Consider the following 21,268-nt stretch of genomic DNA (forward strand, 5'->3'; position numbering starts at 1 on the left):
CACCCCCGAGACCATTCCATTGTAACGATCCAACCTCCCCAAATTTCAACACCTCTTGCAATGGTTTGACCGCTTTCCGTTTTAACAGTCCTGGTGTTCTTATGTTCTTATCTCACCCTACAAACGCACAGTGACGCAGGCCGTGAGCCGTATCAACGCCTCCATTCGGAAAGGGGTAGCGGAGGAGACGGCGCGCTCCTTGGCAGATCCTGAGGCTCAGCTGCCGGATGTCTTCCTCTTTGCCGCGGGGCTCTATCAGCGAGAGCTTTCTGCCCTTCAGCAGCAGCACCCACAGGTGAGTGCAACCCCAGGGGCCTTTCCTTTCACAACAGCCCTGCAGAGCTGCTAGTTGAGTTTTGCTGTCCAGTAATTGCTGCTACCACCCTCCCACTCATGCTTGCAGCCCAAATTGGAAAGGGCCCTGGCATGTGCCAAAGTGATGACCGTACTTTTCTGTCTATAAGACTCCCCCTTGTATAAGGATCCCTCCCCCATTTTGGGGGACTAAATTTAAAGAAAAGGAGGGGAGATGGCCCAAAGTTGTTGAGGCTCTCCCCCCACGCAGCTGCTGGCAGAAAAACACTCCCTAGATCGTTTCCAGCGCGCAGCGGCATCGGGTGAATTTGCGCTCCCTCCAGCCATCTGGTTTGCAGGAGCGTAACCTCCCCCGATGCCGCCATGCACAGGAAACGATCCAGGGAGTGCTTCCCATGCGCAGCGACATCGGGTAGCTTCTCCACCCCCCCCCCCAGATCGCTCCCTGCTCGCTGCAGCATCTGGAGAAGCCATGCCCCCGCCAACTGAATGGCTGGTGGGACGGAGCTCCCCCCCCCAGCCATGCTGCTATCCATGTATTGAACGACCCCAGTTTTTGGACATGATTTTTGAGTCCGAAAACCTCGTCCAATACATGGAAAAATACAGTACTTTTTTAAAAAAGGCTCTGAGCCAGTGCACTCTGCAATCCAGCCTGCTCACAAATTGCTGGGAAAAGCAGGGCTAGTTTCCATGAGCCTTCTCCCACCCGAGATCAAAGCAGCTTGCTCATTTCCCTGGTGGACCCCCCTTAACTTCCTAAAGCCCAGGAGCCCTGAGACCATCGCGCCCTGAGTTTCCCAGGCAGCTCCCTTTTCTGGATCCCCCTGCCAAACAATTTCAGCAAACACACAGCATTAAAAAGAAATAAACCCACAAGAAAACTATTGCACTTAATCCTTTGTGAATCTCCTTTTTTTCTGCAGGGGAAGCTGGTTCAAGAGGAGCTGTTTGTCGCTGTGGAGATGCTTTCGGCAGTGGCACTGGTCAACCAGGCCCTCAAGGACGGGGACGCCTCCAGCTTCTGGAGGAGCCTGGTCAGCCCTGCTTTGGGCCTGTCAGAGATAGAGGAGAGCAATGCACAGCGGTACACCCACTTTCCCCCAAATCTCTTCTCTGTTCCCCTGCCATACCCAGCACTCTGATAACCACAGTAAACAGCTTTGGCTTCCCCCAAAGAATTCTGGGAGCTTTAGTCTATCAAGGGTGCTGAGAGTTCCCCTCACAGAGCTTCAATTCCCATAATTCCCTGGGAAGAGGGATTGACTGTTAAACCACTCTGGAAATTGTAGCTTTGTAGATCTTGAGGTACAGACAGGCACAGGCTGGTCCGAAGATCTGCAGGCTTTTAAATATCTTAGCCAGCACAATCTGTCACTAAGACCCTGGTACTCAAAGGTACTTTGAGCATAGAGGTTTTATTCTTAGTTGCCATGGTTAATAAAGCATAGATCTATCAACCACTATCCAATTCAGAACACATATTTACTGAGCTCACGGTTTGACTGGAGTGAAACAAACCACGAGCCCCGGTTCAAACAACACGCTAAGCCAAACCGTGGCTTAGCCCCAGGTAGCACAGCAGGAAGGAAATGGAGTAAAACGGCTTCAGTCTCCTCTCTGGAAACTTGTGTGTTCATGCTAAACCATGGTGTGGCTTAGTACTGCATGTGGAGTGGGTCAATAAGAGGCAACAGAAGGCATACGGGTTTGCATTCAGTTTCTACATTTTGTCTATAAGCATTATATTTGGCTGCCCGCTGCTGCATCTTGTTGCTGCTTTGTCTAGTTGCTATATTAGTCTGAATGCTTGTGTCATATGTTTTCCGAATCTCAGAATGTGGAAATTCTTATTTAAGTCACTGATTTCAATTGGCTTTTTCATCTTGGTGGTGATTTTAAATCAGTGACTCTGATTCATCTAAACTGATTCATCAAGCTTTCAAGCACTATCAACTGGGGCCCTTCTCCATGTGCCCTCTCCATGGGAGGTCAGGAGAGTGGAAAAACAAGAGCAGGTCTTTTCAGTGGTGGCTCCCCATTTGTGGAATATTCTCCCCAGGGAGGCTTACCTGGTGCCATCATTACTTACTTACCTTTATGCACCAGGCAGAAACATTTATTTCCCCTCAGGCCTTTGGCTTGTAATTATCTGTGGCCTCCCTGAGTGGGTGGGATGTGTTAATCCTGCCTTTTGAAAAATAGGAATGTGTTATAGAGTTTTCTCTGTTTTGTTTTATGCTGGCTTTAATGTACATTTTATTTAGCTGTTATTTTATCTGTAAGTCGCCATGAGACTTGGGGTATTAATAAATATCATCATTATAACTATGTAATTGTTGTAAGTTGTAATTTCACAACCAGAAACTTGTCCTTAAAAACAGCAAGGCAGCTTGAGAGTGATATGCCTGATATTCCTTTCTGCACCTCCAAAGAATCGCATCCTATAAACTACCTGCCATGTGCACAAACCTGGGGAATAGCTGCTTTTTTTTCTCAAAGGGGTGATGCAAAGACGACCTCTTGCTTTTTTTGTTCTTAATTTCTCAGTTATTTTGACGACTTGTCACAATGGAAGCACCGATCTCAGGACACGAAGTTTGACTTCCTGAGCTGGAACGACATCCAGGCTTCTGTGAATAGTGTGAATGCCTCCGCCCAAGAAGAAAATAATAGTAAGTCACCTTTCAAAACATTTTCAGTTCTAGTTTTAGTGGTGTGAATGTGAAATAGGAACTGGAGGCCCTTTAGGGAAGGGGTGTAACTCAGTGGTAGAGCATCTGCTTTGCATACAGAAGGTCCCAGATTCAATCCCCGGTATCTTCAGGTTTAGCTAGGAAAAGACTCCAGCCTGAATCCATAGAAAGCCATTGACAGTCAGTGGCCAGGTTTGCATGACACTCTAAACCGTAGTTGGACTAAAACTTAGACAAGCTAACCTATGGTTTAAATGAGAATGCACAGCAAAGTAGTACACGGTGCTGAACCCCCGGGCGCTCTGCTGCTAGCAAAAGTGAAGCCATGGTCTGACTTAGCACTGCATTTGAACCCTGGCCCTATGGTTTGTTTCTCTCTGAATCACAAGCCTGCATTCGGATGTAATGCTAAGCCAAACCATGGTTTGTTTCTCAGCAGGAGCAGGCTTTAGAGCACAGCACCCATGATTTCAGCAGTGTACACCAGCATGTTGTGTGTTCACATTCAAACCATAGTTTAGTTTAACAATGGTTTAGAGTGGCATGCAGTTGAGCCCAGCATGGACAACTGATGGTCTGGCTCAGCATAAGGCAGCTTTCCTGTGTTCCTAAACCCAGCCCTCAGAGGCTTTCCATACAGCACCCAGCTTAACCCCAGTTTCCGCACTGCCACCACCTCCAAATTATGTACACTGGCTGCTTTATCTCAACTCAGCCAAAGGGTTGCAGTCTAGCAACATCTGGAGAGCCAGAGATTCCCTCGGTGGTGCTGGTGGAAGTCCTCTGGGACAGGTTTAAAGGGCATGGAAAAGCACATTGAAAGCCCAAAGATCAGATAGATCAGAGCTTAATACGTCGAATGTTGGCCAATAGACTACTCCATCTTTGAACTGAGCTTGGTCAAGACGTTTTCCCGATTCTCCTGAAATCTCCTTTTCGTCCCCAGAAATCCTTGCTGTCCGACTGATCAACGAGGCTCTGGAGCAGAGCAGCCCAGAGAAAACCCTCAGAGCCCTGCTGCTTCCTTCTTCCGGCCTCTGCGATGTGACTCTCCCTGTTGCTAAGCGTTACCATGATGTTTTGACCCGCATGCGGAAGCAGAAGGCCCAGGTAGGAGAGCAAGGAAGAGGGGAATGAAGTTCAGGTTCCAGGGCAGTGGGGTAGGCAACCACACTAACTTCTTACAGAATTCTCTGGCTCTCCAGAACTGTGAGACTTCATTGTAGAGGTTCATTTCCGGAAGCCTGATGGAGACTATTACGGCTTCAGAATGTGTGTTTATGAATTCACATAAACTAGGCTGAATAAACTGGCATGGGGTGGGGGTTAGGTACTGTAGTTTTTTGTTGTATTTCAGTATTTTTGACTGGTGCTGTGCATGTTTGCAATTCCATCTCTAAGTCTTGCCTTCCTACTTGCAGCTCTGAATTACTATTTATTTAGAGCGGCTGTAACCCTGCTCTTCAACCAAGAAGGCTCCCAGAATGGCTTACTTAACAATCAATTGAAAGTAGACGGTCCCTGCCCCTGCAGGCTTACAATCTAAAACAACACAAGGGAAAATGGACAGAGAAGGAAGAGGGGGGGGAATCAAACTCAGGCACCAGTTCTTTAAGAGTTGATCTTATATTGACCAGCTGGCATAGTTCAGGGCCAGGAGGTGTTTGATGCAGCTGGGCTGGGCTTTCGGTAAAGGTGATGGAGTGAGATCTGCTTTCCATCTCTGCCACTGATAGAATGACTGCTCCCAGGTAACAGTCAAGGGAGAGGAGGCCTGATGGGGTTGGCCTGTCACAGCAGACATGGTAGAGTGAGCTTGGCTTCCCATCTCCTGAAGTGTGTGTGTGCTTGTGTTCTTCCCTCTCCTATTTTATTCTCGCAACAGTCCTGTGAGTTAGGCTAGGCTGAGAGAAAGTAGTGGGTGACTCAAAGACACTCAGTGAACTTCAGAGTCAAGTGACCCATGTTTCCCCCTGGTCCTAGTCCAAAGGCTGAGAGACAATTCTGTGATCATTTTTATCTTTTCTACCTTAGATGGCAGGGGACACCGGAGCTATGCTGTGGTGGGAAGAAATCCAGGAGGGCGTCTCCAAAGCTAACCACGACACTGAAGCTGCAAAGAGAAGTATGGGCACCATCTGGGTCTTACCTGGCTCAGTTAGAACAGCAGGACCTTAAGGGTGGTCCTGTCTGCTACCATTTAGGGTGCCATGAGGAGGCCTGAGCAAAGGGGTGGGAGAAGACTCAGGAGCAAGAAAGCCTGGGCAAACTCACATTTTGCTCCTACAAGGTGTTATGACAGCCACCAAGGTGGATGGCCTTTAAAGAAGATTAGATAACTTCAAGTGGCTACTAGCCATGATGGCTACGCTCAGCCTCCTTTGTCAGAGGCCATATGCCCCCAGGGGTGGGGAACCTTCAGTCTGCAGGCTAATCTTGGCCTGCCAATGGGTTAAATCTGTCTGCCACAAGTCCCCCCCCATACCATATCCACTTGCTCAAGTGTGAAGGGGAAGAGAGAAAAAGAGGTGTGTTTTGCAAGCAAAGGCAACTTAAAGGACTTTGCAAAAGCGCCCTTTGAAGGAGGAGGTGCAGGCTGTTTCAACGGGCGCTTTTGCAAGTCTCCCCATGCTCCTCTTTTAAACACTGGGTTTAAACGGGAAGGCTTGCAAAAGCCGTGGGTATGATTCTGACAGGTGGGCAACTTTGCTTACCTGTCAGTCGTGTGATATCGTGATGATAACATGTGGTTAGCACCTCCCACCCATCTTTCATATTCGGCCTGTCTGAGGGATAATTTTAAATCTCCATGGGAAAGGGAAGTGGTAGAGGAAGTGCAAAAGTGCGGTCTGTCCTCCCTTTATATTGAGTCCATGACATACAGCCGCGCTAAAGCGATGATCGCTCAGAGATTGGGGGATATCGCCAGACAGGAGGACATAGCCTGCGTGAAATCTGGGATGTTTTTAGGGGAGCAGGTGTATCGGTCTGCACCAGCCCGTTACCTGGCGGATATCCACTACGTGGAATACCGCAGACTAATTACTGCGGCTAGACTGAATGTCCTTGATTCAGCGGTTTTGAGGGGTCCCATTTATGTGGGTTATCTGTAGGAGGTTTAGTAGCGCGGTCATACCCCATTTATGTATCCCTCTGATGCCTTCAGTTTTATATTTTTATATTTTTATGTATCCCTCTGATGCCTTCAGTTTTATATGTTTATCTTTGTATTGAGAAATGTTTTTTTTTATTTCTGACTATCGGTCGAATAAAGTATATTGATTGATATTCGGCATGTGGTGCCAGTCCTGAAAAGGATCTGGTCCTCGGAGCAAAAAATGTTCCCTACCCCTGCTGTATGCCTCAGAATACCAGTTTCTTGGAATCACCGGTGGGGAGAGTTGGGTCCTGCTCGTATACTACCCTGGATCTTTTTATGAAGGGTGGTTTTTGAGAAATGTTTTCAATAAGTACTTTAAAGTAGCCAGGTTTCTAGTCCCTGCAGGGCGAACCTGGACCAATGCTTCAAAATCTTTTGCCTTTGCCATCTGTCCCACAGTGGCTCTTGGCACCGCTGCCATCAATCAAGCCATCAAGGAAGGGAACGCGGCACAGACAGTCAGGGTCCTGCGCAATCCGGATGTCTCTATCTGCGGCGTGGCGATGGAATGTGCTGTCTCCTACCAGGCCCAGCTGAGTGCTCTTATGGCTTCCAAAAAAGTCCCAGGTAAAGCGGGATATGTGTGTCACTCCCCCCACCCCACCCCCATTTTTTTGGTCATTGCGCTTGAATTCAAGGATTTGAGAACTTGCACTTTCTTACAATGGTGTCTCTGTGGGGGTCTTTAATTCCAACTTTCTTTTCGTTTTTTAAAAAATGCAACCTGCAGGGAACTCCAAACTACCTTGGGTCCGGCACAAGCTGAAGGATGGGGCAGAGTATTACTTCAGCCTGCAGAGCTTTGAAGGCTCCTGGGACCAGCCTCGCCCCTGTGCCCTCAATGCGGAGCATCTCAGCCGGGAGGAAATCCAGGTCTCTCTCTTTGTACCTGTGAGCTAGGAAGCAGAACGGAGGAGTGGGAGGCTCTGTATTGGCCACTCGGGTGGGGCAGCTTTTCCCACCTGCCGTGCCCCATCCTCCAATTCAAAAGGGAGCTGCTGCCAGAAGGACAACTGTGAGGGATGAGAGCTGTTTGGGGGGTGTCTGGGTTTGCCATCAGGAGGTGGCTGTTTCAGCTGCCTTGCCCCACCCTCCAGCCCCATAGCAGCCTTCTGATTTGACCTACTAGCAAGCTGTATGTTTGGTGTTGTGTGTGTTTGTGTGTTGTGTGTGTGTGTGTGTGTGTGTGTGTGTGTGTGTGTGTGTGTGTGTAAGTAATGCTAAATAAACAGCAGAAGCCTTTGGTCCAATCCAGTTGGCCTCTACAGGGATAGTAGAACCTCCATGTCCAGGGGCAGTCTAGCTCTGAATGCCAATTGCTGGGAATTGCAAGAGGGGAGAGCAGGCTTCTCATTGGGGCGCATCTGATTCAGAGCAGAGGGCTCGACCAGCAGAGGGCTCGACCCTTTGGCCTGATCCAACAACCAAGCTCTTCTGACCCCATGCATCTCTCTGTGCCTACAGTCCACTGTTGCCCAGGTCACAGCGGCCCACGATCGGGAGCGTCTGTGGGAATCGAGCACCTTGCTGGTTGTACAGCTGCAGGCCCGGATGAGGGGCTTCCTGGCCCGGCAGGAGTTTGCAACCCAGCGGAGCTTGTGGTGCAAGCAGGTGCCAGCTGCTCTCAAGATCCAGGTAGGAGGACGCAGCTGCCCTGAGTCCAGTTTTTTAAGAATTGTCCTTTTTATTGTGCCCCCCCCAAAAAAAAATCTGTAATTTTTGTGGCTTTGTATTGCTTTTTTTCAGATAATAATAGTGAAGGTTTTAATTTATATATAAAATCAAAAGTACAAAAAAGCATAATCAAAGCTACGCACAAGGCATAGGAGCAGTACAGAAGTTTGTATTTTCCAAAAAAACCAGAGCAAGCAATGCGGAAAAATAAAAGAAGCAAAATACAACAAAAGCCAAATTTCACAATTTGGTAGGAGAAGAGAGTTTTTGTATATCTGAATTTGACACGGAAGAAATGAAACCCCACCAAATGGCGTAGAAATGTTCCAGGTCTTCCTTACCCATAGAATGGCGTGATTTGTAAATTATTTTCTCTGCAATAACCAGAGCCCACATATTCTTGCACCCCAACGGGAGGTTAAAGCCCCATCATGTCTTCCATTCCCTGACCAAAGAACTTCTTGCTGCAGGCATACATCGTACTTTAAAGTTGTTCTTCCCCTGTGATGGGGTAGCTGATGTGGGTGTAGCAAATAATTAGAAATCCCACCTTTGAATCTCATCTCTGCCTTGAGCTCACACCTGTGCTGTGGTGGCAATGATATGGCTCAGCAGCAGAGCACCTGCTCGGCATGCAGAATGCCCTGGGCTCGATTTCTAGTGCTTATCAATATTATTATTTAAAGATTCAGGTCGGAGGGCTTTTGAAGCCGCCCTCTGCACTGGAGAGTCTTTGTCAGTCAGCGCAGCCATTCCTGGGCTCTATGGACAAGAAGTCTGACTCAGGAACATGGGAATTACCTGACAGGCACAAGGGTGGCTGACCTTCAGTCTGGGGGCCTGCTCTGGATCTCTGCTGCCTCGATACCCCACTAGTTTGGGTGGGCCAAAAGGAAAATTGTTGTTGTTTAGTCGTTTAGTCGTGTCCGACTCTTCGTGACCCCATGGACCAGAGCACGCCAGGCGCTCCTGTCTTCCACTGCCTCCCGCAGTTTGGTCAAACTCATGTTGGTAGCTTCGAGAACACTGTCCAACCACCTCGTTCTCTGTCGTCCTCTTATCCTTGTGCCCTCAATCTTTCCCAACATCAGGGTCTTTTCCAGGGAGTCCTTTCTTCTCATGAGATGGTCAGAGTATTGGAGCCTCAGCTTTAGGATCTGTCCTTCTAGTGAGCACTCAGGGCTGATTTCCTTCAGAATGGATAGGTTTGATCTTCTTGCAGTCCATGGGACTCTCAAGAGTCTCCTCCAGCACCATAATTCAAAAGCATCAATTCTTCAGCAAAATAAAAAAATTCCTTCAGTAGCACCTTAAAGTTTTGGTATGAGCTTTCGTGTTGGTTTTAGTTTCGTGTTGACCAACTTAGTTGGTCTTTAAGGTGCTACTGAAGGAATTTTTTTATTTTGCTTCGACTCAGACCAACACAGCTACCTACCTGTAACTAATTCTTCGGCAATCAGGCTTCTTTATGGTCCAGCTCTCACTTCCATACATCACTACTGGGAAAACCATAGCTTTAACTATACGGACCTTTGTCGGCAAGGTGATGTCTCTGCTTTTTAAGATGCTGTCTAGGTTTGTCATTGCTTTTCTCCCGAGAAGCAGGCGTCTTTTAATTTCGGGACTGCTGTCACCATCTGCAGTGATCATGGAGCCCAAGAAAGTAAAATCTCTCACTGCCTCCATTTCTTCCCCTTCTATTTGCTGGGAGGTGACGGGACCAGTGGCCATGATCTTAGTTGTTTTTTTATGTTGAGCTTCAGACCATATTTTACGCTCTCCTCTTTCAACAGGGCTTTTTTCAGCCCTAAACCAGTTCCCATGCTGTCTCCTCACAGGCTTACTGGCGTGGGTACCAGCAACGGAGGCGTTACCTGGAAAGGCTGCGGCATTTCCAGAAGAACACAGGTGCTGTCATCAAGGTATTTATTTCATTCCTATCTTTAAAGCCCACCTTTCGCTGTCACCAGCACCAGTATTTTATGGGCCATGAAACAAATGATAAACCACCAGATCAGTTGCATGCCTGTCCATGTTTATTTGTTAAAATAAATCAGGTTAAGGGGAGAGATACTTTGGATGGGGGATGGTGTTGCCTTTCTTTGACTCATCAGCCAAAAGTGGTCTTGTCACACCTGTGCTGTTCCTTCTGCTGTGTTCAGATTCAAGCCTGGATACGGATGTGGCGAATACGCAGACGATATCGACAGAGGTTGGCCTACTTCAGGAAGAATGTGAGTAGGTTGTGTTCTCCCCACACACACACCTGTGCACAACAGCACTGTAAAATTGCCTTGCTGGGTCACACCAAACCCATTTTTAGCCATAGTCAGCCAGGTGCATCAAGATCAGGCACCCCCAAACTTTGGCCCTCCAGATGTTTTGGACTACAATTCCCATCTTCCCTGACCACTAGTCCTGTTAGCTAGGGATCATGGGAGTTGTAGGCCAAAACCTCTGGAGGGCCGCAGTTTGGGGATGCCTAATCAAGATAGTCAGTGGTGGTGTAGTGGTTATTATAGTTATTATTATAGTTGCTGTTGTTATTTTATGGCAGTATTATTATTATTAAAATTTTGTATACTGCCCTTCATCCAAAGATCTCAGGGCAGTTCACAGCATAAAAATACAGAATAAAACCACAAAGTACATAATTAAAAACAAGAACAAAACCAATAATCCCTCCTCCCACAAATACATTTAAAAGGCTGTGGAATATTAATCAGCCAAAGGCCTGGTTGAAGAAGAATGTTTTCACCTGGCACCACAGATGCATAACGAAGGTGCCAGATGCCAGGTGAGTATTTTATAATAAAGTTTTTAAACACTGAAAGCTGCCTTGAATCCCCACTTGGGGAAAAGTTGGGATTTAAATGCATGAACTAAATAATAAATATGCCCACTGTGATTTTGCAAAACTGCTGTTTGCCACTGGGATGTTTTCGTCCCCCTTCCCTGCTCCCTCATTCCAACCACTTTCCCTCTTTTGACACCCCTCAACAGGTCAAGGCTGTAATCAAAATCCAGGCATTTGTACGAGCTAACAAGGCACGAGAAGATTACAGGATGTTGGGTAAGTACCTGGGTTTCATGCAACCTGAGTTTGCAAACTGGCCTGATTGGCATGTAGCACTAAGCCGAGGTTTGTTTATAAACCATGAGCTAGCCACAAGTTGTAAAACAGACCATCGAACGTACCATGGCTTGGTTTCCCCCCTTCCCCAAGGTTTGGCTTATCAGCAGCTGCTCTTGCCTTGTGCCTTTGCAGCTTGGTGAACATCTGAGGTGAGGCAGTCAAACAAAACCATGGCTGTGCTGAGTGCACATGTAACACCAAGCCATAGTTAAAGCCAGGCATCGCCAAACTTCGGCCCTCCAGATGTTTTGGACTACAATTCCCATCTTCCCTGACCACTGGCCCTGTTAGCTAGGGATCATGGGAGTTGTAGGCCAAAACATCTGGAGGGCCGCAGTTTGGGGATGCCTGGTTAAAGCAAACCAAAGTTTGTAAGAGAACAAGAAACTATGGCTTCAGGTAATGGTTTGTTGGCAGCAAACAAACCATAGCAAAACCGCTGAGCAGGGTTTGGACAGCGGGGGGTGAACTTTGGGCTCGAAGCCCTAGTTAGCTCCATCAGGCTGTTTGGGGCCAATTGTGCCCACCTGTCCCATACCGGATGGTACATGAGAAAGCAGAAGAAGTTTGCTCCTAATTCCCCTTTTCAATTAGAAAAGCATCAACTTTTTGATGCAAATGAATTCTTCTAATTCTTCGTTTGAACCTTCAGCTTGAATTTAAGAAATGCAAAGGGGCTTCCTGTCTGCACCTGTCAGCATATAGCAAGCTCTGTTGAGGCTGCTTGCACTACAGAGTTAACCCACTGAGAACTGCGTAGTACAGCTGACCCCGGCACAAAGCAGGGCTTGTTGGTTCCCGCGACTTCAAGGTGACACCAGGTCTTTGCCAGATGGGTGGGACTCAGCCGCTTGACAAAATGGGGGAGGTGGGGAAGTGCAGGATCAGGCCTGCTGGCCGGATCCTGTTCCCCACTCCTGTTTTGGGTGATCAAATAAACCATAATTTATCAAATCCTAACTTAGCACAGGCTTGGCCAGGGTGTCTGCATTTAGGTAATAACTTTAAAATTGGAAATTGGCAGGATTCTGCTCCAAAGGGGGAGTCTTTATCTATGGCTTCAAAACTCTCTACTTACCCAGACGTGTGATATTATTCTTGGCATTTGTTTTTAAAATCTATTGATATTCAACATTTACCCTCGTAATTTACTATTGTTAAACTCTGGTTTTATTGCTATTTTTAAATGACTATTTCATACTGCTTTGTGTAAACTGCTTGAGATTTCTTATAAATAGTATATCAATCTTGTTATTTATTACTGTTGTTGTTATTATTATTATTTTCAAGCAAACCTCTCCCTGGCTCCCAAACAACCTTGGAAGTCCATACTGAGCCTTGACTAAGATCCAATGAATATTATTCAATTGGCCAGGATTCGGTGTGTGTTTATGTTGGTTTGGCTCAGCAGATGAACAATGTGTGTAGTTCAGCGGCTTCAGTACTGGATCTAAGGAAGCTTCACATTTCAATATTTTTGTTGTTACCGGTATTCTAACCATCTTCCAGCCTTTTTGTACATAGCTAAGTGTCTTGCCGATCAGAAGGTCGGCGGTTCGAATCCCCGCGACGGGGTGAGCTCCCGTTGCTTGGTCCCAGCTCCTGCCAACCTAGCAGTTCGAAAGCACGTCAAAGTGCAAGTAGATAAATAGGTACCGCTCCAGCGGGAAGGTAAACGGTGTTTCCGTGCGCTGCTCTGGTTCGCCAGAAACAGCTTAGTCATGCTGGCCACATGACCTGGAAGCTGTACGCCGGCTCCCTCGGCCAATAACGCAAGTTGAGCGCCGCAACCCCAGAGTCGGTCACGATTGGACCTCATGGTCAGGGGCCCCTTTACCTTTAAGTGTCTTACGTCACATGAAAGCAGGTTCTCCACATAGCTAACTATGTGGAGAACCTGCTTCCATGTGATGTACTTGGACAAAAGGTCTTACTCTGAAACCAACCAACCAGCCGCCCCCCCTCTCTTGCTAGTACACAGTGGGAAGCCACCACTCAGCATCATCCGGCGTTTTGCCCACCTGCTAGAACGCAGCCAGAGGGACTACTGGGAGGAACTGGAGCTGCTGGATCTCCAGGAGACTGTGGTGAGGGGAATCCGCTTCAACCAGCAGCTGGAGAGCGACCTCAACCTCATGGATATCAAGATTGGATTACTGGTCAAGAACAGGATCACCCTCCAGGTCAGAAGGGAGCAGCAGATCTAGGGCTGGTGCCAATTGTCAGGGGCCCTTGGCACGGTGCCTGCAGTGGCCCCCCACCCCAATGTGGCTCCCCCTTCCTTTTTTTTCATGCAGCCACCACTGCCAGAGCAGTGGCACCCACGCCATTTATCCCCCTCCTCGCTGGGGCTCCAGGCGGCATTTTAGATCTATGGGCTGGGACATTTTATTTAGGGTGAACTAAAGTGGCAAGTGGCCACCAAAGGATGGGAACTAAGCTAGGCGCCCGTTCAGAAGCAGAATCACTACCCACCCACCTCTTAAACAGCCACCTGGGCTCCTCCAATGCTGGACTTCCTCCTTTACTCAGTCCTTCTGCCCCTTGCTTTTCTGTTGGGGGTGGCTTTTGTGACCCCCAAAGGCATGCTCTAGAGTAGCCTTTGCCAATCTGGTGTTTTAGAGGGCACCGGGTTGGCAAAGTCCATGTTGGAGAAACCACATATCACTTCTGCTGTGGCCAGGTTAGTTTCCAGGCAGATAATTTGTTTTTGTTTTTGTTTTATTAATGTTTATTGAAATATTTTACAAAAAAGACAATAGAAAAATCCAATATAAAAAGAAAAGGAAAAAAGAGAAAAAAAGAAAAATAATAAATCTAAACAATATCTTATTTCAATCTTATCTCCGACTTCCCCGTCCCTCCCTCCCCGAGTCTATTCCAAATCTAATTTGACAGCTTTCACTATATTAAACATATTTATATAATTTTCAAACTATCTTAATTTTAACTATTTCTATTAATTTCCCTTAGCCTTTAATTTTCCCCTAAAAAGATATATCTTTTCCTAATTTCAAATTCTATCACATCTCTTGTCTTAATCCTAAATCCCTCCCCCTCCCTCCCCCAGGTAGCAGTTTCCCCATTTCCCCGACCAGCTTCTTTATACTGTCCAATTTCAAACCTTTTAATCCATCCATTTATTTAGCTTTTATACCTTTCTCACCCCACACCCTCTCTTAACCATTCCCAGCCACCCCATTCATTCTTCTTCCCCTTCTGTTGCTTTAATTCTTCAACCAATCTCCCACCCCCATCTTCATTTTCCCTGTCCCCTGTTGTGACCAATCTTCTGTCTGGCTTGCGTCCCCCCCCCACTCTCACTAGGGGGGCACAAACCAATGTTTTTTCTCCCTCCTCAATTTGGTTGTTTCTTTCTGAGGTCTGGCTGCCCTCTCTCACTGGGCGGACCAAGTCCCAGAGTCCATCTTGGTCATGAGCTTCCAAAATCAGATAGATGTTCAATGCTTCCTCTCTCACAGGTTGCATTGATTTCTCAGTCTGTTGCTCCTCCAGGCAGATAATTTGTGCTGTGGACCAGTTAAGGTTCTGCTAATAGTACAGCTTCTTCTGATTCTTTTTCCCCTCACAAATAAACTGTTGCCATTTAATCCATGACCTTGTCCCCCCGATCTGTTCGCAGCCCTCTTTTCTGTGCCATCCCAGGGAAATGTAGGTTTGAGTTCAGAAAGAGGCGAGTTCGTTTGTTGTCGGTGCTCTGCAAACAAGGGGCAATGCTTTGTGTGTGTCTATCAGTCGCCAACTCTTCCCCTTGGCAGGAGGTGGTCTCTCACTGCAAGAAGCTGACAAAGAAGAACAAGGAGCAACTCTCTGATCTGATGGGCCGGAGCAAAGAGCAAGGGCTGAAGTCCCTCAGCAGGGAGAAGCGGAAGATCCTGGAGGCTTATCAGCACCTCTTCTACCAACTGCAGGTCAGCTGGCGTCTTCCTATGCAATACCCAAGGCAAAAAGTAGTATTTTCTATTCTTTTAATTTCATAAAAATTTTGTACCACCTGATAATAATAACAAAACAGCAACCTCAAAAGCAATTGGGGTCTGTGGCTAATAGGGTGAGGCAAGCTAGCTTTAGGTCTGTACAGGGCGATCACATCATATGCCCATTTAACTTGTGGAAGTTCAACCAGGGGCAAAGAGAGCTTTTACACTCCCTGCATTGCTTGCACACCAGCTCCAGAAGCCCCAGGATGCTCACATGGGGGCAGTGCCAAGGCTCTGAATATTCATGTTTTTGCATATACACAGAACCCTTGGAACTGAAACCCCATATAAGATGTGATAGTACTGTACTCAAATTCCCAAAGCTGTCTTTACACTGTTAGCTGTCTTCTTTATTATAAAAAGGTTCTTGCTTATGTTTTGCAACCTCCTTAATAAAGTATTTGCCTTTATTTCCTTGTACAGCCTGTTAAAAGGGAGCTTTGGCCCTGAATCGGGTACCTCATTGCTTTAATTAATAAACTTTATTTGCATAGCTGACAGCCATAGCAACAGAATACAAACAAAAAACAGGGATAAAAGGATCAGTCATATGACTATGATTATCGTTTAAAAGGTAGCCCTTAGTCGCATTGCACCCTCGATGAATCTGGCAACTTTTGTTGTTCTCAGGTCAACTTTTGTTGTTCTCATTGCTTGGTTATCTGCTACGGAGCAATTTGTGGGCTTGGGGCTCCAACAACAAGGAGTGAACTATTAGGCTTGTTTATAGGCATCCTTGGGATTCACGAACACAAGAGCCATCATGCCCCTGACTAAGGATTTGAATGACTGCAGGGGGTGACGGCAGCACTACCCAGCAGGGTTGGTTTTCCTTGGACATCGTTTTGAGCTTGAAAGTCTCACCCTCACTTAATCTGTACATGTTTGCCCTGCCTGGGACAACAGATTGGTTCCTACTGCTGAGCTGCGCGGTAGAGAAAAGCCCTTCTCCATTACATTACACCAAGCACTTCTTCATAGTTAAACTATGGAACTCCCTCCCGCAGGAGGCACCGATGGCCAGCAGCCTAGATGGCTTTCAAAGAGAATCATAGAATCATAGAGTTGGAAGAGACCACAAGGGCCATCCAGTCCAACCCCCTGCCAAGCAGGAAACACCATCAAAGCATTCCTGACAGATGGCTGCCAAGCCTCCGCTTAAAGACCTCCAAAGAAGGAGGCTCCACCACACTCCTTGGCAGCAAATTCCACTGTCGAACAGCTCTTACTGTCAGGAAGTTCTTCCTAATGTTTAGGTGGAATCTTCTTTTTTGTAGTTTGAATCCATTGCTCCGTGTCCGCTTTTCTGGAGCAGCAGAAAACTCCCTGAACTGAACTTATGCAGGGGAAGGCTCTCTATGGCTACTAGCCACAATCGGCTTCCACAGTCAGAGGCAGTAACGCTTCTGAATACTAGTTGATTAAACAGATTTTTGCTGATGAAAATGTTTCTCCTCCCAGACCCACCCGGTTTATTTGGCCCGGCTGATCATGCAGATGCCCCAGAACAAGTCCACAAAGTTCATGGAGTCTGTGGTCTTCACCCTGTACAATTACGCCTCCAACGCCAGGGAGGCCTACCTCTTGCTCCAGCTCTTCAGAAGCGCCTTGCAAGAGGAGATTGAGTGAGTATCCTGTTCCGAGTATCCTGTTCCTTGATCCTAAGTTTTCTCCCTTCTCCCCTCAAGGCTTCTGCCTTCTTTGTCCTGGTTCCTAACAGCATTATCGCCTTAGTAAAGGTGTCAACCTCCCTTTCCTAGGAACTTGAGTCAGACCACAGATCCATCTAGTCCCAGTATTCCCTGCCCTCACTGGCAGCTGCTCTCTGGCATCCCAGGCAGAGAAGGGTCTTATCCTGTCACCTGATCCCTTTTTAACTAGCGATGATAAAGAGAGGACTCTGTATGAGGTGCTGGTTTTGTCTTCTAACTGGTTATTTCCGAGTGGCTTGTCACTCTGCCCACATCTCCACATCATTCGCAGTGGCCTAGTTTGGTTTATTGTTGCTCTGAATATGCAGTAGAATGACCTGTCCTTTGTGGAGGCTCCCTGGTATGTCTCGGAGTGAGTCACTGCTCTGGTGGAACCTGGGAACCCACCCGGATCACCAGTGTGCCGGAATATAGAGGGGGGGGGGACGGACTAATTTGTTTCTCTTACTAGCTCCGAAAGTAGATCTTTTTTCCCAGGTGTAAAAAGGGCATTGGACGCAAATTGGCCAAAGAGGAACATTTTCTCCTGGTGCCTAAAGGTGTATAGTGGAACCTCGGTTTATGAACACCTCGGTTTACGAATTTTCAGTTTATGAACGCCGCGGACCCATCTGGAATGGATTAATTCACTTTCCATTACTTTCAATGGGAAAGTTCGCTTCAGTTTATGAACAGACTTCTGGAACCAATTACACCCATGCTTCGGATTAAGTACACTTCAGGTTGAGTACTCTGCGGACCCATCTGGAACGGATTAATCCACTTTCCATTACTTTCAATGGGAAAGTTCGCCTCAGTTTATGAACGCTTCAGTTTAAGTACTCCGCGGACCATCTGGAACAGATTAATCCACTTTCCATTACTTTCAATGGGAAAGTTCGCTTCAGTTTATGAACGCTTCAGTTTATGAACAGACTTCCGGAACCAATTGTGCTCATAAACCGAGGTACCACTGTATAATAAAAGTGCCAGCCAAAACTCCCTGGGAAAAGCATTCCACAAACGGGGAGCCACCGCAGAAAAGGCTTGTGCTTTGAGTACTGTGCTCATGTTGCATTGCAGCTCAACTGCTCCTGCCATGCTGCATTCTTGCAGGTCGAAAGTCGATCAAATCCGTGACATCCTCACGGGGAATCCGACGGTTATCCGCCTGGTGGTGAGCTTCTACCGCAATGCCCGTGGGCAGAATGCCTTGCGCCAGATCTTGGAGGGCCCCGTGCAAGAGGTCCTGCAGAACAAGACCCTGAGCATCCGTACCAGCCCGGTGGAAATTTACAGAGGGTGGATCAACCAGACGGAGTGTCAGAGCGGGCAGAAAAGGTCAGGAGGAACGCCTGTATGCGTTTTTGTATCTTTTAATTCGGCTTCATTAAAAAAAGAAAACATTGAGCTATGTGACTCTTCACGAACAGGTAAATATTGACAGAAGCATAATATGGCGTGATCTAACTTAAAACTTCTTCAAACATAGACATTCCGCAGGCCGAAAACTGTTTTATTTCAGAAGCCTGCCTAGGCATATAATTCGTTTTGAAGTTTGACTGAGTCTTATCTGTGTTATCCTTTATGTACATATTTGCTTTTCAGAAGGTTTGGTGGATTTTAACTTCATTTTTTATCCATAATATTATGGTTTACCTCGCTTTAGAGAGCTCCTGGATTAAAAGGTGCATGAACTTGTCTCAATAAATAAATAAATAAATAAATAAAATCTTCTTGCAAAAGTCAAATGATATTTTGGGAAGGAGGGGTTGAGGGGTTCTCTCCTTCTCTTCCCCGGGCTGAGGGGGAGGTCAGAGGAAGGAAGTGGTTGAATTGCGGGTGGGTTACAACAATTACAAGGTCCCCTGATGAGCTTTGTGGCCTAGTGTGGGATTTGAGCTCCCAGGTCTAATCTGCCACCCTGAAAAAGGGGGCTTTTCAACTCATGTCTTTCTTGTGGTTGGTTGGTTTTGGATGAGGCCTGGAATGCATTTGTGTGTTTCCACAGCAATCTCCCGTACGATGTCAGCCCTGAGCAAGCCCTGGGTCACCCTGAGGTGCAGAGGAGGTTGGACATTTCCATCCGCAATCTCCTGGTGGTGACGGACAAGTTCCTCTCGGCCATTACGTCTTCTGTGGACCAAATTCCGTATGAATTTATTGTTGTTTCGTGTGTGTTTTTATGATTCACTTTGCTCGGTCATCACAGGGAAAAACAAGATGGCCGCCCAGCTTTCCATCCCATCTTAGAAAGCCAGCCGCCTTTGCCTGCTTCCCTTCCTTGAGTTTCTGCGCCATATAAGCCACCACCTTTACACCCCTCACCTTGCAGGGATTCTCCTCCCTTCCCTGCTCCTCACAACCCTATGCTTTCTGTAAACCTAGTGGTGGAGTTTGTCTTTAAACTCAAAGCATAGAATTCATCTGAGCTCCCCAGGTGCAGAAGAAGCACTGAGGAGATAAATCAGGGTCTTGTATCCCTATGAAAATGATGGTATATTGGAATATGAGCTACAGTTTTCACTATAACGGCCCTCCCTCTGCCCTCCCCTCTAGTTATGGGATGCGCTACATTGCCAAAGTCTTGAAGACATCCTTACGAGAGAAGTTTCCGAATTCTACAGAGGACGATATCTACAAGGTGGGTGTATTCATGGCCTTGAGGGACGGGTGGCCGTAATCAGCGGGACAAGAGTTTGAGTTGCGGTTTCTGGGGCGCTTTAGTGTGGGCCAAACTCTTGCTGCAGCCGCACCAGGAAGTGACTTTAAGATGTCTGCCACACTAGCCATTTTATATTCTTCTGGCCCTCGGCTTCTCGAGGGTAGGACTTGGGTCTAAGATTTATAATACTACATTATCAGTTTCTCAATTCTGCTTGGGATGCAAGCTTTAAAATGTTGGGCTCTAATGAAGGTGACCCTGCTCAGTTGTAAATATTTAACACAGTCGGCCAACCCCTCTCCTAGGTTGTTGGGAACCTGCTCTACTACCGTTTCATGAACCCGGCTGTGGTGGCCCCTGATGGCTTTGATATTGTTGACGTCTCGGCTGGGGTAGCGCTCCACCCCGACCACAGGCGCAACCTGGGCTCCATTGCGAAGGTCTTGCAGCACGCTGCTGCCAACCAACTCTTTGAAGGGGAAAACAGCCACTTGCGGGTGGTGAACCAGTACCTAGAGGAAACCCACCTTAAATTCAGGTTGGTTCGAAGAACTGCTGAGTGGAATGAGGCCTGAAAACAATGGGCACCTCTCTGCTTGGCCCTTGGGGCTCCCACAGCCCTTGTTCCACACCCTCCTTGAGTGCTTTTGCCTGACTAGACTGTGCCCTTGAACTGTGATCCTGTCTCTTGCTTGGCTGGAGGGAGGATAGAGAGTTGTAGGTGTGTGGAGTGGGGTCCCAGATTCAGCCCCCAGTGGTCGGCCTGAGAGAGACTCCTGCGTGAAACCCTGGAGAGCTGCTGCCAGTCAGTGCAGACAATCCCCACTAGATGGACCAATGGTCTGACTCAACGTAAGGTAGCTTCCTATGTTCTTAATCAATTTCCTTAAGATATTTGGAAGTTAAAATTGAACGTACAAAAGCATCACAGGCTAGCTTTGTACTAATTGCTTTTCTCTTGACCTTTACGTTTCCATCTGTAAAATGGGAGTATCAGTCAGTGACATGGCACCTGATCCCTGTGCTGCTCTGCTGCGTGGTTTTTGTTTTGTTTTGTTGGTTGGTTGATTAGAAAAAGAAAAGACTAGATCCTGCAAGTCTCAAGTCTTCCCACCTTTACGTTAAGCCACTAAAATGTTACGTCAGTCTAGGAAAGAATCAAAAGTATGGACTTTTGTGCATGACTGCATTGAATTAAAGGCACCACAGAGAGCGTCAGCCCCCCCCCCCGCATCCTAGCCTTGAAGGAAACAACCCTATGTCAGCATGAGTGTGTAGGGAGGGGGACACCCTTCATGGTTTGATTTGGTTTTCCATTCTGCACCTTCTAGAAGATTCATCAGTGCTGCCTGTTCTGTCCCTGAACCAGAAGAGAGGTTTAATGTCGACAAGTATTCAGAGATGGTGGCCATCACAAAGCCAGTGGTCTACATAACAGTTGGAGAGCTAATTAACACACATAAGGTGAGGGGGTGAAATTATACTTACTTACTTACTCACTCACTTATTTACTTACTTTGCCAAACCTTTATTAGGCATTACAAATATGTAAAGGTAAAGGGACCCCTGACCATGAGGTCCAGTCGTGACCGACTCTGGGGTTGCGCACTCATCTCGCATTATTGGCCGAGGGAGCTGGCATATAGCTTCCAGGTCATGTGGCCAGCATGACAAAGCCGCTTCTGGCAAACCAGAGCAGCACATGGAAACACCGTTTACCTTCCCGCTATAGCGGTTCCTATTTATCTACTTGCATTTTGATGTGCTTTCGAACTGCTAGGTTGGCAGGAGCTGGGACCAAGCAACGGGAGCTCACCCCGTCGCGGGTATTCGAACCGCCAACCTTCTGATCAGCAAGCCCTAGGCTCAGTGGTTTAGCCCACAGCGCCACCTGGGTCCCCTAATTACAATTACAAATTACAATTACAAT

At 47.2% G+C, this 21,268-nt stretch overlaps 1 protein-coding gene across 1 annotated transcript in view; it reads left to right on the forward strand.

The window, feature by feature from the left end:
• The window catches only part of IQGAP3 (IQ motif containing GTPase activating protein 3), a 49,464-nt gene that overhangs the window by 14,495 nt on the left and 13,701 nt on the right, over positions 1-21,268 (forward strand). The window contains exons 12-30 of the mRNA XM_035099078.3: positions 132-295; positions 1,242-1,402; positions 2,866-2,990; positions 3,958-4,121; positions 5,046-5,136; positions 6,571-6,738; positions 6,902-7,044; positions 7,636-7,806; positions 9,684-9,767; positions 10,008-10,079; positions 10,849-10,918; positions 12,956-13,164; positions 14,761-14,913; positions 16,444-16,607; positions 17,790-18,014; positions 18,685-18,825; positions 19,233-19,317; positions 19,644-19,876; positions 20,670-20,802. Of these exons, the coding sequence (XP_034954969.2) occupies positions 132-295; positions 1,242-1,402; positions 2,866-2,990; positions 3,958-4,121; positions 5,046-5,136; positions 6,571-6,738; positions 6,902-7,044; positions 7,636-7,806; positions 9,684-9,767; positions 10,008-10,079; positions 10,849-10,918; positions 12,956-13,164; positions 14,761-14,913; positions 16,444-16,607; positions 17,790-18,014; positions 18,685-18,825; positions 19,233-19,317; positions 19,644-19,876; positions 20,670-20,802 (2,756 nt within the window). The remainder of the gene's footprint in view (positions 1-131; positions 296-1,241; positions 1,403-2,865; positions 2,991-3,957; positions 4,122-5,045; positions 5,137-6,570; positions 6,739-6,901; positions 7,045-7,635; positions 7,807-9,683; positions 9,768-10,007; positions 10,080-10,848; positions 10,919-12,955; positions 13,165-14,760; positions 14,914-16,443; positions 16,608-17,789; positions 18,015-18,684; positions 18,826-19,232; positions 19,318-19,643; positions 19,877-20,669; positions 20,803-21,268) is intronic.

The sequence above is a fragment of the Zootoca vivipara genome, chromosome 16 (assembly GCF_965207765.1).
Source record: "Zootoca vivipara chromosome 16, rZooViv2.hap1.1, whole genome shotgun sequence".
Lineage (NCBI taxonomy): Eukaryota > Metazoa > Chordata > Lepidosauria > Squamata > Lacertidae > Zootoca > Zootoca vivipara.